The 18191-nt window shown below is 30.5% G+C and overlaps 1 protein-coding gene across 4 annotated transcripts in view; it reads left to right on the top strand.

Annotated features, from left to right (window-relative positions):
* Positions 1 to 18191, top strand: part of LOC129960852 (protein croquemort-like) — a 111428-nt gene that overhangs the window by 73106 nt on the left and 20131 nt on the right. For all 4 annotated transcript variants that reach the window (XM_056074548.1, XM_056074550.1, XM_056074547.1 and 1 more), the window contains exons 5-9: positions 518 to 718; positions 2720 to 2811; positions 4784 to 4830; positions 6551 to 6620; positions 8062 to 8237. In XM_056074548.1, the coding sequence (XP_055930523.1) occupies positions 518 to 718; positions 2720 to 2811; positions 4784 to 4830; positions 6551 to 6620; positions 8062 to 8237 (586 nt within the window). The remainder of the gene's footprint in view (positions 1 to 517; positions 719 to 2719; positions 2812 to 4783; positions 4831 to 6550; positions 6621 to 8061; positions 8238 to 18191) is intronic.

The raw sequence follows: 18191 nt of genomic DNA, 5'->3' as shown, positions 1-18191 counted from the left end.
CAGATCATATGATCGTCCTGTGGGATCTATTATATCGTCCTCAGGTTAATAGGGTCTAGAAGCTCGAAGGTGCGAGGCTAGTTTGGTCCTTGACCATGTCATCTGAAAGAAAGATATCGAATCCATCCCAAATAGAAACTTTTGTTATTCCTGAAGAAAACTCATAATATTCCAAATTAACTCTCTTATGTCCATCTTATTTGAAATAATCTTAGATGAAAAGATGCCATGAGCTTCTGTGCAAAAGTTGGTGTTGTCACAATTGAAGAAAAATAAAATCAGAATATATTACAAAAAAATGTAAATTTCCAAAATTTTAGTTTTTCTCTAGTTGAACACGTATAAAAAAATGAAAAAACCTAAGCTATTCGTTTTATATAATGCTGAAATTAAATAATTTAGAATAAAATGGAGTCATTATTTCGTTACATGAAATAATACAATCATTTGAATCAAAACACTCCTGTGAATAAAATGTGTAGTGTAAAGCTCTTTTACTCATACAGTTTATTTTAAGGCTGCCGCCATGAGAGGTAAACAGATGAATGAAGATATGGTCTTCTTTGCACTCGAGGAGATATTTTCGCAACTTAACTGTTCGTGGTTCGTCCGGAAGCCAGTGAGGGAACTATTATTTGAAGGTTACGATGACAAGTTGATGAAGATTGCTAAAACTTTTATGAATCTACCATATGATAAATTTGGTTGGTTTTATAAAGTAAGTTGCATTTTCTGTGTTGTAATCTCTAAGATAGATAAAATATTTAAGATATGTCTTTGTTCAGATAAGATTTTAATTTATACTCAACTACTACTATGTCTTTTTAATCCTTAAATGCATATAATGACCAGAAATTTAATAGCTAATTCTATTTATTTATATTTATCTCATGAAATTTTCATGTTTTTGTCCAGTCTATTTGTTTTTACAAAATACATACGTTAAAACAGAAATAAGAATCATTATTTTTTTCCCCGTAATCTAGCTCTAAATTAAAATCATCTATTTCACATAATATAAAAAATCATTAATTTAAAAACTTAAATTTGTATTTATTTAACTCATAATGATCAGTAAAGTTAAATTTATAAACTGTTAATTAATAAATATTTTCTACTCGCGATTCATTTTTCGGGTGATACATCCCATTATCCCAATTGTTAGTTAACCATATAATCTTGGGATATAAAAGATAAATGGTAATTCAGTTTAATTTTTTAACCAGAAAAAAATTAATGAAATATATCAAATAAAATTTTGGCCATCCCATTTGGGGCCATTATTTTTAGTTCAAAGCATCTTAAATGAATCTTATGCGAAAATAAGGAATCCAAAAGAATTGAAACTCGTTTGTTTTACGTATTTTATTCTATTTTTCAGAATTATTTCATTAGAGATCGTTATAATATTGTCCCCCTTTCTAAATCAACACAAAATAAAACATCCTAATGTCGAAAACCGCTAAACTCGTTATAACATATCTGTGACTGAATCATTTCCAATGATTCAATCACAGATACGTTCTACGATAATTTCTAGAAATAATATTCATAAATGCAACAAATGGAGTCTTCGACAGCCATTTTCATTTAAGGTTGATATTATTTCTCGTGGATTCTCAGTTAACTATGTAAGTACTAACCTGGTTTTATCCATTTTATGAGGTAGTTAATTGTATTGCCTCTTTTTTAGAAATAATAGTGTTCGTGGATTAGAACCTTTAGGCTCACAAATTTTGTTAAAATTCTTGCACATAGGTAACGAACATTTTCTTGAAGCAGAATTTTGATACAATAAAAATTGAATATTTGTTGGCTAATATTCCTCACCAGAAGTTTAAATCACTGTTAATTTACTTTTTGGAATTAACCTCAGCTCTCATATTGGCGGGTAACACACTTTGACAAAATATAAGGCTATACAGCTCGTAAGATAACTTCCCCATCAATCGACTTTAACATGTCCATTGCTACATGTCTCACCTGCTGTGCCAAACCACCTATCTAATTTGATGACCCGGTCTCTTCTATAGTTAAGTGATACCAAAGAAATCATCTAATTAGAAAGCTGGTCCTAATATCAGGCTTGAGCAGTGGCAGTGATCCTGTTAATGTGCCGTGTTTATGGGATAATCTCTCTAATTCTTAGATCTGAAAATATGTTATGAATATTCTTTAAATTTGGCATAGAAATATTCTTCCTTTTTTCATGATTTACTATTTAGGATGGGTTGTAAAGCTGAGTATTATTAAGACATAACAGTACTTTAGAAATATTATGCTATGCCTAAATCCTGAGCAAATAATTATTGAAAAGATAGCTATGTTTTAAATAAAACGATGATTTGTATATTTCATCAAAAGCATTAAAAAAATGTGTGTCAATAGGTTGTATAATCGTCTCTTAGTATCTGTAATTCTCACATTAATTCTCGCAGACTCTTACGACAAGTCTATTCACCTTCAGCAGAATTTGAATCAGAATTCATTGAAGAGATTTGAGAATAATATTTTATTTGCGAATTCATGATTTAAACAACTGTTCCTTTCAAATCATGAAGACACTTATGAATTTGTAGTCCAAAATACTTTATAAAAGATTTTACAATTTTTAAGCGAAAATTTCTCCCAAAAATGCCCATTAAAATGCCTGTAAAATACCAGAAATAATTTATAATCGTAAAGAATTAATTGTTGGAATTTCTGAATGTTTTTACAGCGCAATGGCACTGATGATGGTGAGTTTAGCGCATTCACTGGAGCAATTGATCTCCAGAAAGTGGACGAAGTAGACACGTGGAATGGTGAGCGGTAAGTAATAATAATTTTTGTTTTATCGACTTCAATTCATATTTCCTTTCCGGTTTACTGGAAAAGATTAAAAGGCTTGCAACTGAACCACTTTTTCAAAAAGGCAATGTCCTTTTTTTTTTTTAATTCTTATAATCAAGATTACTTAGCGGAATCTACATGAATCGAAATGGATAAATGTTTCACTGTCTGAAATGTATGCAAGAGAATTGCAGGAACCAAAAATATTTATCCCCGAAACTTTTAATTAGAAAATTTTGACTGCTTCTCATGATTGCTTAGTCATGAGACTACATGACTGATTAATCACAATGTACCACATATTTCTATCAGATGATTGCATGCATTCGTGCCCGTTCCATTCATAAACTTCAAACTAAAAAAAGTCAAATAATATAACTTTATTAATAAAGAATATTATCTATATTATCTCCATTATTCTGTATGACAGATATGACAGATTTCCCTCGATCTGCAAATGTGGCAAATAAAATTTTGTGGAACGAATCTCGAGTTTCTTTGAAAAAAAGTCGTGAGGTGAATTTGTACATCTTTCTACGATTCAAAATTTTTGCCACTTACAAACTATTCTGCAAACACCAAAGCAAGTAATAATTAGATACAATGATAACAATATAATAATGTGGGTGTTCAAAAATTTCCCATTTCAATTCCTGAAAGTTTGTTGTGCAACATGTGATTTGGCATTGCCGTATAAGAAAATTATATTTTTTCTGTTTGCCCAGGCAGGATGTTTTTCTCGAATGGCTGGCTGCAGCAGAATTTGAAGTAATTGTCTGACATGATCGTTTCACCAAATTAGTCCAGCTCTTACGATAGATTCTGCACTTTTACTCTCTATTTCCTACATTTTGTGCTGTACATCTATAAATATTTTTTTTCTCATCCTCTATAACCGCACAATCCAAAAAAAATTGTCTTTATTGTAAGGAGCAAGCAAAGAAATGGTAATTTTCATGCGATTCAACTTATTCTTTTCTGTCAAGAGATATGCTCCCCAGGTATTGAAATTGGAATCGTATCAAAGTTCTCAATGTTTAGGTTCTCTGCAATTTCTTCAGGTCATCAAACAGGATAACACTATGAAGTAAAGCAACCTTCGCCCTGCCATGATGATCTGGTGACAAAAGTATTATCTTTGATGTCAGTGGTTTGCGGATTCGAGGCCCGATTATATTCATTAATTCCCAAAATTCTTATCTTGTTGGTGGAGGAAAAGGATCAACGTTTTCATGATTGGTGTGCCAGGAATTGCTGGATAATTGGTGTGCCAATGCGGAATTGCGAATTCTCTCTCAAACAACTGTTTTGTAGCTTCAAAATAGCGAATTTAAAATATCAAATCGGATCACATCGGACCCTCTTATACTGAACTTATTCTTTAATATTATAAACGCTGTAAAGAATTTCAGCTTTTTCAAATGACTTGATAAACACGTTGGTTGAAATGAGGTCACTAGTTATGTCACTTGAGGTACTTTCCCGTTTCATTCATTCAAGAATGCGAAAATGAGAAGCCGGAAAAGTAAGCAAGTTCTCGCTTCCTAAAAAGTGCAGTGATGTTGGTGTAACTGATTCTGGTGATGGCCTTTTTATAATTGACCATAGAACATTTATTACTGTCACGGTGACAAGGTCATTTAGGACGCGAAAGCCTAGACAGGACGAAAAGTATTTATGATTTATGACTCTGCAAGGTGCCATGAAATCACCAGCTGCCTCGTTGCCTTTCTTATTTTGACAACAGTATTGATTTCAAATAAAATAAAAACTAAACTTAATATATAAAGTGATATCTTCATCAAACCGTCTCTTACTATGTAAAATATAATTTTAAGTATTTTAAAATTTCCGAAACCTAGAACATAACTAAAATAATATTCATCAACAGCAATCGAATAATTTTATACTGTAGTAATGCACTGATTTAATGTTTGTTTGTTTTTTTCAGAAATGTTACTTCTTTTGACCCGCCTTGCAATATAATAAAGGGATCAGGTAATACAATACGCTTATGTACTAGGGGCGTTCAAAAATTAAGTTACACTCAAATAATTAGGTCATAAATACTTTATTGACAAGTCTGCTACAATGCAATATGACACACATACTAGCACACTATTTCTTAACATAATCTCCCAGTCTCTGGAGACATTTGTCGGAACGTAGCACTAATCGTTCGATGCCATGTAGAAAATCGCTCCTTGGTCCAGGAGCCAGCTTAGAACAGCTGTATGGACCTGGTCATAGTTGGAAAATTGGCTTCCATCTAAATCCTATGCAATGTGTGCGATTGCTAAGAATAATGTCTTCCACCCGCTGCACCATGTCTGATGTGCTCACCGTTGTTGGCCTTCCTTGCCTTTCCACATCGGTTAAGTCTGAGATCTCTTCGAACTGCTGGCACCATTTTACAATGACTGGACGTGACATTGCATGTGTCCCATACACTCCCAATATTTCACAATGAATCTCCGTACTCGTTAAACGCTTTGTCCACAAAAAACGTACTGTTCCGTATACTTCAACGTTGGAGTAAATTTCCATCAGTCGCGCCATTTTTTTCTCGTACTACGCAGCAACGGTTTTCACTATCCGAATGAAATTGCTAGCGTTGTAAGTCGTGGAACTCGGTTGTCGTCTGCGCAAGCTTAGCTCTTGTTTCGTCATGATGCCATCTGTGGGGAAACAAGTGTAATTTACTTTTTGAACGCCCTTTGTAGTTATAATTTTAGTTATTTTTATATCAATAGTTCCTTTTGTTTTGGAGTATTAAATGTGATTTGATCATAAATGATCCAAATTTAATTATGAATATATGATTTTATAAACTGAATATAACTGTATTAATTTTAAAATCTTCGTGATCTACATGGAATCATTACTCGAACGAACCTTACTCAGACTCGCACTGATACTTAAAGTATTACTTTGAAAATACGAAACAGTTCCCAGAACGCCGATAGAGTGTGCTATAAACACTCAAATGTTCCACCGTAGAATTTGAAATAAGCAATTTTATTGCTTGCCTATTGTCAGTAAATTCACTTGTAGACATCATAAAATTACATGTAAAAATGTTTTATGGGAATTCTTCAAAAATCCGTATATATTTAAAATAAGGATCTTGCTACTTTACATGCTTTCCTTATTATTATTTAAAAGATATTTGTATAACTTAGAATGATGCACTGCAAATTTTATTTATTATTCATCTTGGAAAATGATCTACTTAAACTAACGAGCAGATCAGATTCTTTTCTATAGTTGAAGCTCTAAGGCCAATGCTATAAGTAGCTACTACCGAGTAGGTTAAGAATAACTTTTAATTTATAATAATATCAGTCTTAATATAGTTATATATCTTATAGTAATAGTATAGTCTTATATATCGTATATTATTATATATTATAGTATATATCGTATAGTCAGTCTTAAGATACCGTATAGTAATATCAGTCTTAAACAAACATCATAATGATGATAATAATTTATTAAATGAATGTTCATTAATTTTTAATTCCTTTCATCGATCTAATTTTGAGATTCAAGTCATTAAATATTTGATAAACTTATAAGTTGATGTAAAATTTAATCCATGTTACATCTGAGTTTTTAAGAAATGATTGGAAATAGTTCGTTCAATAAAATACTATTTTATGAAAAACTCTGTTTACTCAGTGTTTACAGAGTATATTCTTTTTTTTTTCTCTTTTAGCTGGTGATATGTGGCCACCTAGTAAATCCCACCGTGATCATGTAACACTTTTCGTCACTGATATATGCAGGTAAATATCAACAATTCCTAATAAATATTTCATTAAGTTTTCCATCGTTTTAATTGAAAATGTAATTGGTTATAGGGCTTCTGATATTATAGTCGCTATTCTCAGCCCATTCAAGTCTACTTTATAATTTTACGATTTGTAAAGTACAGATTACATCTTAAAAATGAGTTTAAAGTTTCGAATGGAACGCATAAATCGTCTTGTACTTGTTCTAATAATGAGTTTTAAAAGGCTGAAAGCTCTTCCAGTATTAAAAACATTCGATGAAATTAACTGTTGAGGAATCCTGTGAAAACCTATCCCGAATTAATTTACCATCAACTTTAATTTTATACCAACAGACAAGTGTTGGTGCATGATAGCTCCAAGAAAGATGGAAAAGTTTTTGTGTTGGTGAGAATGGCTCCAGGAAAGATGGAAAAATTTTTAATTAGAATTATTTAAAAATCAAAGATCTGTTAATTTCTGATTCAACTATCATATGTTTGTTTGTTTTTTTTAAATTTTGAAATTACATTCTTCGTATTCTTTTTGGTGTAGTCAAGAAAAACAATCATATTGCTAGAATATGGGCATGATTAAAGCAATACTTTAAATATTGCCGGGATAAAAAAAAAGATTAAAGAAAATGTTAATTTGTAACAGCTGCTATTAAACTCGCATTTAATTAATTTGATATCCCTAAAAGAACTCTTAATAAACAGAATTAAGATTGACATCCTTATTATAGTGAATCGATTCATGGCTCCGAAACAAATTATAATTCTTCATTGGATTTATTCGAAATGACATCCCAAACGAATTTCTGTATTCATATTTATATTCGAAGAAAAACGTATAACACTATAACAGCTCAGCCCTAAATCTATCTTCTTAATTTTAAAAAAATCAGAAAGGCTAAATTTAATTAACTGTTTTCTCTGGTGAATGAATTTTTGTGTCGAATAAAATGTAAAATTGCTATTTAAAAATTGGCATAAAATTAAACAGTTGCTATTCAACATTTTATTACCGAACTGTTTCGAATAAGACAGGAAAAAAAAATTATGCTCTAAATCAGAGCTACCATTTTCCTTCCTTCTTAATATCGCTGAAAATTGATAGTGAGACTTACAAACTAAGCAAACCCAAATGACAACACAATGCAAAGTTACCACTAGAAAATAAGTGTTTGTGACAAATAATATGGTGACAATTGACTCTTTCAAAAACTTAAATCATATTAGCCCTTCAAAAGAAGGTTACATCTTATATAAGCAGCATTTGTTGGATCGAAAACAAAATGTCCATGATAAAATATAAAAGAAAGAAATGCAGTTTTAAAGTTACCTCTGCACGCGATATGATGCAGAATTCAAGGTTAAGCGAAACTAAATGAGAATAAATAATAGTTTGACCATATATCTTTCTTAACAGATTTTCTTTTTCTTTGCGATAATAGGTCATTATCTTTCACGTACTTGGCAACCACAGATGTGAATGGAATCACAGCTCACAGGTATTGGACAGACGATAAGCAACTGGATAATGGAAAGTATAATAAAGAAAATAAATGCTTTTGTCCAGAAGGGATCTGCCTGCCAGCGGGAGGTCTTAACGTTAGTTCCTGCAAATTCGGTACGAATTCTATCAGATATTTCTATCGGCACTTGTTTCAGTTACTTCGGTACAGTTATGTCAATTATTATTAAATCGTCAATAAAACATAATGAAGACGTTTCTAAATATGGAAATAGTGGCGGAAATGATGAAATTCCTTCTATAACAAGTGAGATTCTCATAGAAATGAGATGAAGAGAAACAATTTTGTCCGATTAAAATAAGAACGTATGAGTGTATTACATTGTTGAGTGTTACATTTGTACATGAGTGTGTACAAATTTGTTAGTTGGGTAATCTGATCTGAGAAAAGAAAGCCGGCTAATTCCAATATAACTTAACCCCTTCCAGTAAAATAACGAGTATAGCTTGTTATTGAATTTTCATGCTATACGCACGATGACGAGCTCTTCTCGTCATGAGACTAAAATTAATGTTGAATATGATAATAAATGTGATTTAAAATTTCTAGTGTATTGAATCCGGCAGCACTTTTGTCACTTATATTAATATCATTGATCACTATCAAGTATTGCTTACCGTTAGAATTTCTTGATATAAATCACGATTAAATTGTTGTTAGACGGTGGGATTTCATTCTTATAAACATTTAGTGTAAACATCGGTCAGGCCAATATATATTTTTACTAAAGGAAAAACGCGTGAAATAAACGCCGTAATGGATAGTGCAGACTATGAATATCAAGGTGATTGGAGAGATTCTGAAGAATTAAAAATAAAAGCAAATATTTACGCTGTACTGATAATGAAACTCATGATAGTGAAATATTACCAAGAAGACGGAAACATACTAGGCGCTAATAAGTGATTCTAGTGAATATTCTGGAATCGTAGACACATCATCACAAGAATGGAAAGAAATAGATAATGTGCCTGAAATAAAGAGCTGTAAGGGAGTTCCTGGTGTAAACGCTCTGGTGTTGGGAAAACTAGTTGCTCACTAGAGGTTTTTGACGAAGTATTGAATATGAACTTACGAATTGCAATTATATCCATATCGAGAATATAGTTTTAATCAACACTATGTAAGAATAATAAAATGAAATGGTTTTTGATATAAAAATTAAAATGGTAATTTTATGCACAATTTTTTTTTAATTAATTCTTGCTGGAAAGGCTTAAGAGATTCATATTTCTTCCTGATGCAAATTTTTGCCTTGAAATGGATATTCCCTATGTTAAGAAATGCGGGTTGTCCCCTTTAATCGTGGCTTAATATCTCATTTCTAAATTATTAGCTGCTAGTATAGATTTCGAATTGAAAAAATGCTTTTAATAAGGTAAAAAAAAATCTTTTTTGTTGTTTGAAGTAATAAAGGAATTACTAAACAAAGTTGTGATGTATAATGTCATTACATTATTTTGGGTGATTTTAGACCATTTCAAAGGCCGCTTCAAGGAAGCTCCGCCAATCAACGAATGTTCTTTACTCGAGGCTGCCGTTGCTTGGTCTAAAATAATGAAATTCAAAGCTCTATAACGCGATCAGTTTTGAGTTCACGGCTACCTCAAGTGACAGTTTGCAGAAGAACAGAATTAGTTTAGAATGTTAAAGTGTCGATCTTATTTGCTAAATATGATTAATAGAACCGGACTGTATAAAAATTCAGATCTCACAATTTTTTAGCAGAACATTTATTTACTCAAAGTGCCTAAAAATAATTCTTTATTCGATTCAAAGCATTCTTTCAACTGGATGTTTGTTTACTTCAGTTGTGGCACAATAATGAATTTCTAAACCATTAGAAATAAACATCCGGTATATTTATTCAGAACAAGATAGAAATAAATATAAGATAAATTAGAACTTTTTTAAGAAGAATACCAAAAATTTCTAAGTTATCTGAAACTTATCTTATTGAAGTAGGCTATATTGATTTAATTAAAAAAAATTATTTCGAGATTTGAGTAAACAGCATGATGCCATATCACAAAAAGATATTCGCGTAAAAATAGAATGAAAAGATCATTAATCCATTGTTTCTTATGCAATCAGCCTAAGATCTAAGTTTTATTAGGTGCTTGCATGTATTTTAATCAGCTATATCTATTGATAAACATGCGAAGTATCTATATAAACCACATTGGTTTTGAGTTTTACCAATTTATTATTACTTTATTGTTATGTTTTCCATTTAGTATTATTGAGTTTTTCAGTTTATAAAGAGATCAATCATGGAACGCTCCAAATTGTATTTTCAATATTCATAGCTTTTTTTGTTTGATTTGAAGAAATCTGATGCAGAAACCTATCGGACACTTTTAGAAACTTATGGTGATTCTGCTCCATCATATCCCCAATTGTCGGTTTTGGTTTCAACGATTTAAGAGTGGTGATTTCGATGTCAGTGACAAAAAACGGCCTGGAGGACAAAAAAAAAAAAAAAAAAAAAAAAAAAAAAAAAAAAAAAAAAAAATTCAAAGACATACAATTATAAGATTTATTGGACGAAATGGGGAAAAGTTGTAGAAAATGATGGAAAATATTTGGATTGATATATATTATACCAATTTTTTTCAAGAAATGCCTTTTTAAAGTGAAAAAAATGATCAAAATACATGCAAGCACCTAATAGCAATCCAGTAAAGTTTTTTTCTGTACAGAAACTCCTACATGATTTCGTATAAGTGCTGCCGCAGTTATATGGTGAAAATATACGCATCTAATTCGCGGAGCAGCATCACGAATCCTAACGAGTCATTTAATATCCCTGTCAGTGAAATGCGTTTTGCATTTCATTTAATAATTCAACTCTTAAAACGTTCGCTGCAATGATTTATGCCAGTGATGGGACTATTATACAACAAAATGCATACTTTGTTCTCTCTTAATTGTAGTAGAAAGAGAATATCTAATTAGACTATAAATAGAATCATAAGTCAGAACAACATGTTAAAACAAGGAAATATAAACTAAATATAGAAGCACATGTAATTCTATTCACGTGTAATTCGATTCTGAATGAGAACTTTTATTGTTATTCGAATATGAGTGACATGGTAGTCAACGTGTTAAACGAAACTCGTCGTGTTTTCATTTTATATATATATCCTTGAATCTGTGTTGCCATATATGAATTAAAACCTCAGTGCATAGGGATTGCAATTAAGCTTCAAATTCAAAAATAGCAAAACAGCGTGATTTCTTATATAAGAGTGCGTAAGACAAGCAGTGCGGACAAATTGCTTAATTTCTTTTATCTTCAAACTCGTTATTCCATACACGAAAAAGAAATCAAAATAACATCTGGCTTTCAGAACTTTGAGAGAATAAAATATGAATTAACAATCGAGGGAAATATGAATTAAGACTGAGACTGGGCAAGGACGTAAATCTAATATATAAAAATGAATTTTTGTTCGTTCATATTTTATGCGCTGCCGTACCGTTCATCCGATTGCGATCAACATTGGCCAACTAATTGCTTGCACTTGCCCAAAGCTTATATTCATAGTATAATTATTAGCATTTATTTTGAACACAATAAAATTTACAAACAAATCGTTTCATAAGTTTCTATGAGTCAGCATTATTTTAAAATTTACAATTGACAAAAGAGGAAGAGTTAACGACAAACGGCACATGTCATTCTGAGTTAATCGCATATATATCAAGCAAAATAAAATTATCATCGATGCCAATCAATGTAATTGAAATGAAATCAGAAATATTTAGTGCAAGCGCTATTTTTTTTTTTTTTTTCGCTAATGAATAGTCATCTACACAAGATAGTCATTCAGCGAGCACAATATTTTGGCTGCGGCGAAACGCACATATTATTCAGAGTTTATCTCACACATACAAAATAGAATGAATTATTACCGATCATATTTTTCATATGTCCAGTTGTATGTTGCATGCTTGCAATTCGGACGGCCAAGAAATTTATTTATTTTGCTGAAGACCGGAAAACAAAAGATATTGTGTGCCTTAAAGCACTTGATTAATAAAGTAATAAAAATAGAATAAATATTATACTTTATAAATATTATTTATTCTTCTCCTTTATATATTATATTTCAATGAATGTATTCACTGTCGATAAGAAAATAAATATCATTCATTCTATCTTTTCTAATTAAATAAGATAGCTATTTCAAATTTCAAACGGTATTTCCAAAATTATTTCTTCTGCGGCAGCAACACGCCAGGTATCAGCTAATTTTATTTTTTTTTAAATTGTACAACTACTGATCTTATAAGTAAATGAAAATCGTCAAAGAGTTTGCTGCTATTATTGAACCTTAGAAAATTGAATGAAATACAAAAATACAAAGCACTTATTGGCTTTTCTTTCTTTGGCTTATTTGTATTTTTTCAGGCGTATTAAATACTCGATTAGCAAAAATTAAGACTTTTTTAAAATTCCGTGTTACCTCTTTATAATAATATAGAAATTAAAAAATATAATACGAAAAATGTTGGTTTTCTACTTTTCTCATACCCTTTCATTCTGTGAGCATTCTTTAAGTTTAATTACATGTTGCCTGAAAGGAAAATGTTTCTAATTGAGCGGTAAAATTAGAAAAATATTCCTTTTATTATTGTGTTTTCTTGTGAGAAGACTTCTTTGCTGTTGATTCCTCATTTGCGTTGAAAAATCGTAAAAAACCAATCCATAGCCACAGACAGTCATGAAGATTTAAAGTATAGTGAAAACAGTATTGAAAAGTATTTTAAAAAAGTAAAACTAAACGGGTATTAATACAAAAGGCTGTTCAGCTTTAAAACTAAGAGGAGAATTGCAGCTAAGTTCTTGCAGTTATTGCGAAAGGCTGGACTAGAAGTTTTGAAAGTTCGAAATTTAAGTCAGCATTCTTTAAGAGACGTAAAAAAAAATTCTGTTTTCATTACGTTTTAAAAGATTTCTTATCGTGAGACAACAGCCTAATCAATAAAGTGACCAGATTTTTGGAACTTTGATCTTGAATATTTCTAGAACCAGAAACATTTTGGAGTAAGTTTTGAAGAAAATTCTAGAAAAAAAATTATACAATAAACAAAATATAGAGACTCGGGTATTGTAATAGTTATTTTTTTTTTAAAATTCCAAAGGAGCTGAAAAAGATTATCACAAAAATCACTTGTAAATTGGCCATATTCTTTTCCTTCTCATCGTTCACTATAAATATAAACTTCGTGAATTATTCAGTGACAAATATTAATTGTGAGAATCAAAGACAGTTACCTCAATTCTGGAACTTATGTTAAAACTGGAAACTCGAGTCTGTTTTAACTAATATGGAAAGCTTGCTTGGCAAGTTAATTTTTCTTCAGTTTCACTATTTAATTCGAGTCACCCTCACTTTCTGCCTGTATACGCGTTTAGATTTCCGATCATGACTTTCTCTTCTTTGACTCACAAATTAAAGTCATGGATTGAAAAATTCATTACGGAAAATGAGATTTATTTTATTGATAATATACTTTTGAGGTTCAATTCTTTAAAATATAAAACGTAATAGCCAGCCATTTCGAGAAAATAATATCAAAACTTTTGCTTATGCACAAATAACCTATCATTGTTGCTTGCGACGAAGCAATATCGAGGTAATGTACTCGAGTACAGACGGAGTTCGATACTGGATGCAAGTTTATTTTTTTCCCAAGTTATTTGAAATTAAATTAATATTTTACAAATATTTTAATCGATATATTACTCACCTCGTGTTTATTTGAGAAAATAAATTAGTGCTCATTAATATGCTTAAGCTAAAAAAATAAATATTCTTGGATATGATATTTGAATTACAATTAGTTTCATTTTGAAATGTTAAAATAACTATAAATATAACTTCAACGGGGTTAAATAATAAATATAATTACTCTCATCATAAAAAAATTATTTATTAATTTTATAATTTATTAAATTTTAATTGCATAAGAGTTGGCATGGTCATTATCATAAAAATTGGGGAAAAAATGTATTTTGACTTCTTGCTCAATTATTAAATGCGAGCAGTTCATAAAGGCAACGTTTATTTTGGAGATCTACAAAAAACAAATTTCATTCAGAATCTAAAATATATCTTTCATCAGAAAATTGGGCAATGTTCCAAGTGAATAGGATCATCTTATTAAAAATTAGCGATGGCTGTTGAGTATAAATGATTCCGATAATTTACTGCTTAATCATGTTAGATAAGCAGAATTCTATGTACACTCAATAAGAATTTGTCTATCTATAAGAATAAACATCACAAAGTTAATTAAGGTCAACTATTTAACATCTTCGCTCTATTATTTCTTTCCTATCACTAAAATCGGTACCATCTACTTATGCATTTAATAAATTATCAGTTGCTCCCTATAATTTCTAAAAATAAAACGATTTTAAAAAATTATAGCGAAGAATTTGTTAGTATTAAAACCCGATATTTTTTATTAAATATTTTTTTATTTTTTTATTAAAGTTGCATTTAATAATGTTTAGCAGTTTCAAAACTACTTAAATATAAAACTAAAAATTAAATTTTAACTATAATTCAAATATTATATGAACGAATATTTACATGAAATTCGATGCATGAAAAAGAATGACATGTTAATTAAAATATTTGTATAGTGTTAATTAAATTTGAAATGCCTCTAAGATTGAACCCAAACCACCCGTTCAATAGCCGAGAACGCTACTCCCATGTTGTTTAGCCACTGACAAATAGCAATACTTAATCGTATCGCTGAAAGTATATTAGCTAAGCCGAACGTTTTTCGACTTTTTATAGGCTAGCTATTACGGTTTAATGGCTTATTGAATAAATATCCAAAAGTTATACTTCCAATACACCAAATCTCAACTTGAACCACTTCCTTCCCTTTATCAGATAAGTTTGTCAAAAAAATTAATTATTCCTTAAGGAGTTAAGTTTAGTTACCCGTTCAAAAAAGAGGTTTTTTTTCACCATCATACAGCTTCAGTGGGATAAAATTTAAGAAAGACTTCTGGATTTAATTAAAATAACCGTAAATGTTTTAGATGAATATGAGCGATGCAATGTACAAATGCACTTCTTAACCTAGCATTTTATAAAGTTTTTGTTGTTGATGTTTCTCACTATATTAAACCCCATGTGCAAATCTTATAGCATATACTGCAATAGATACTCTCCAAGAAACGCCGAATTATTTTCTCATTTCTAGTTTCAGTGTTTTAATTGATAACTGATCAACTGATCAAATTTTAGCTCATATACTTATTCTCAGTCAGTTCCAGAATTTAGTCCTGTAAATATGTATTAATACTATTATCAATTATTTTATTACATCATGTGTCCTTCAAATGACCTAGAAATGTTTTTTTTTTTATTCTTTCTGATATAATATAAAGTTTGTCTCTCTGTTTTATAACCTCTACGTTATATATTTCTGTATCGGTATCCGTGCATATGGTATTGTTAATTTGAATCCTGTTCCATTATCCTCTATATGAATTTGTTCTGATTTTTGTATGTAAAATGTTTTAAAAAATATAATAATTCACACTATGCTTTATCTGTACTGTCAAATGTGTACTCTAAGAAATTCAGTTTAATGATGACAGCTGTTCGACAATTGTTTGGTTTTAACAAGCGTATTCTCTTGCTACAATAGAATTTATTCCTGTAACAGTGCTAGCATACTTCAATGCTCTAAACCTTTAAATGCCCTAAGTTTCAAATTTGATACCGTACTTTTAAATCGAATTCTAAACTTGCATTTGGTTTGTTTCTAATATTTGGCTGTATATTTGTTACCCCTGCATAGTGTTCTTTTGAACAAAAGTTTAAAAAATAAACGCCAGCAACCAAAACTGTTCTAATAGTATGACATTTTGTTTTCCCACCGTATTGAACAAGTGACATACTTTTAGTAAAGGTTTAGCGGAAAAATTCTTTGATGCATTTCATTTTTCCGAATAATAAAAATACTTTTGAGGTAGGTAAATATCTTATTTTTAGTATAATACAATTATTTTTAGCAAGGGCCTATTTCGCTCGAAGAAATTCTTGCTATTTTTGTATCAATTTTGATACTTCAGGCTAAAATATACTAAAATGGCATTGTGATTTTTTTTATTTCCCCCCTTTATTTATATGGCTATGCAATATGACTATTGCAATGAACACGTTGATATCTTTTTAAATTTAATTTGGAAAATCGGGCTTCGAAGAGTTAATGGCATTCTGCTGACATGTGCTTTCAAAATAATCAAGCGGCATATAAATCTTATTTTTCTTAAAATTTAATTTTGCCTCATAATCTATTTTATAACACTTTTGTCCTCTCACTAATATTTCTACAAATGTTTCTATAATATTCAAGAATTTATTTCAGAGTATTTAGTAATTTAGATTCATTTTTTTACATCTTCATTTAGTTATTAGATGCATTTTAAATTCTTTTTCTAATGACTGTGTTTTAGTCAATTCAATTTCGAATCCTATACTGTAATTCTATGCTAAGTAAGCTAGTATTCACCTATCCTATGTATCACAATTCTTTAATTTAATAAAAGTAGTTTATATTACCATTGCTTATTACACCACCACACGTTTAGTACTCTACAATCTCTAAATCTAGTATCAAAGTTCTTAGACCTTGTAGACAAGCCTTTTCATCTTCGCCTGCCCTTAGGCCATGTTATCAAGACTTGTCTTTTTATTGCTTGCCTTTAGGTCTGCAAATTTATATTCAGTGCTCGATTGTAGCTTTATAATTTTTAGTCTCGAGTCTTACAGCATCTTTGCTTCGCTCATATGTCCCTGAGGAATATGGAATCTTCTTTTTATCACCAACTCCAATACAAGGTGGCAAATCGATTCCTTGCATTGTTCTAATAACACTGGAAAAAAACAAGGGCAAATTGGTCTATTGACATCAAAGTTTACTTATTAACCTGTAAGCTTAATGCCTATTAAAATAGATCTTTTTATATTGATAAACAAGAGGAAAATTAAAATAACATCGGGAAGAGGGAGTTACAAGATTGCATCAGTTCATCGAAATGACGAATCTCTGACTAGGCTAACTTGATAGGCTGGATAGCTACCCAAGGCAGTTGAGCTGAGGGAGTTGGGGGGGGGGTAAAGGGTGAACAGGCAGATCAATTAAAAAAATATGAGCTTAGATATCATACAAATTTGTAAAACATTTTATTTATTAACCTGTAAACTTAATACCTAATAAAATAGATCATTTTATGTTGATAAATATAAGAAAAATAAAATAACATCGGGAAGGGGGGGGGATTATAGGATTGCAGCAATACAGAGAAATAACGAATCTCCGATTAGGCTAACTTGATAGGCTGGATAGCTGCCCAAGGTCTCTAGGCTGAGGGAGTGGGGGGGGGGGGGGTAAGGGGTGGACAGGCAGATAAATTAAAAAAATTATGAACTTGGATATCAAACAAATTTGCAAAATCTACAAATTTTATTAATAATATAATGTAAGTAAATTGCTTGTTTATACTGAGCTATTAAAATCTTTATTAAATAAATTAGCATATTTATTAACTTATTTAGCATACTAGCTGGTACCCGATACTTTGCTGCTTGCTGCATACGAAATAATTTGGGAAGTATCGTCTGAACTCTGAAATAGCTATCTTGTTTAAATTATGACTGATAGTAAGAATGATATTTATTTTCTTGTCGACAATGAATACATTCAATGATTCAATTCATTTTTTTTTACTTTATTATTCAAGTATACTTTAGGGTAAACAATATTTTTTGTCTTTCCGCCTTCAGCAAAAACAAATTTCGTGGTTGTCCGACTCGTGTTCGTCCAACATACAACTGGCCATGTGAAAAACATGGATTTTTTAGGTTCAAAGTAGTTTGTTGGCAAAGTTTTATCGCCATCGCATAAAATACGAGCAAACACAAATTCATTTTTATATATTGGATATAATAACTGTACAATGCCTATACCTTCGCGCAAGTGCAAGCAATAAATTGGCAAAATTT

This window comes from Argiope bruennichi, chromosome X2 (assembly GCF_947563725.1).
Source record: "Argiope bruennichi chromosome X2, qqArgBrue1.1, whole genome shotgun sequence".
Classification (NCBI taxonomy): Eukaryota; Metazoa; Arthropoda; class Arachnida; order Araneae; family Araneidae; genus Argiope; species Argiope bruennichi.
Note: the sequence above shows the minus strand (reverse complement) of the source record. Positions and strands in the feature narration are given on the sequence as shown.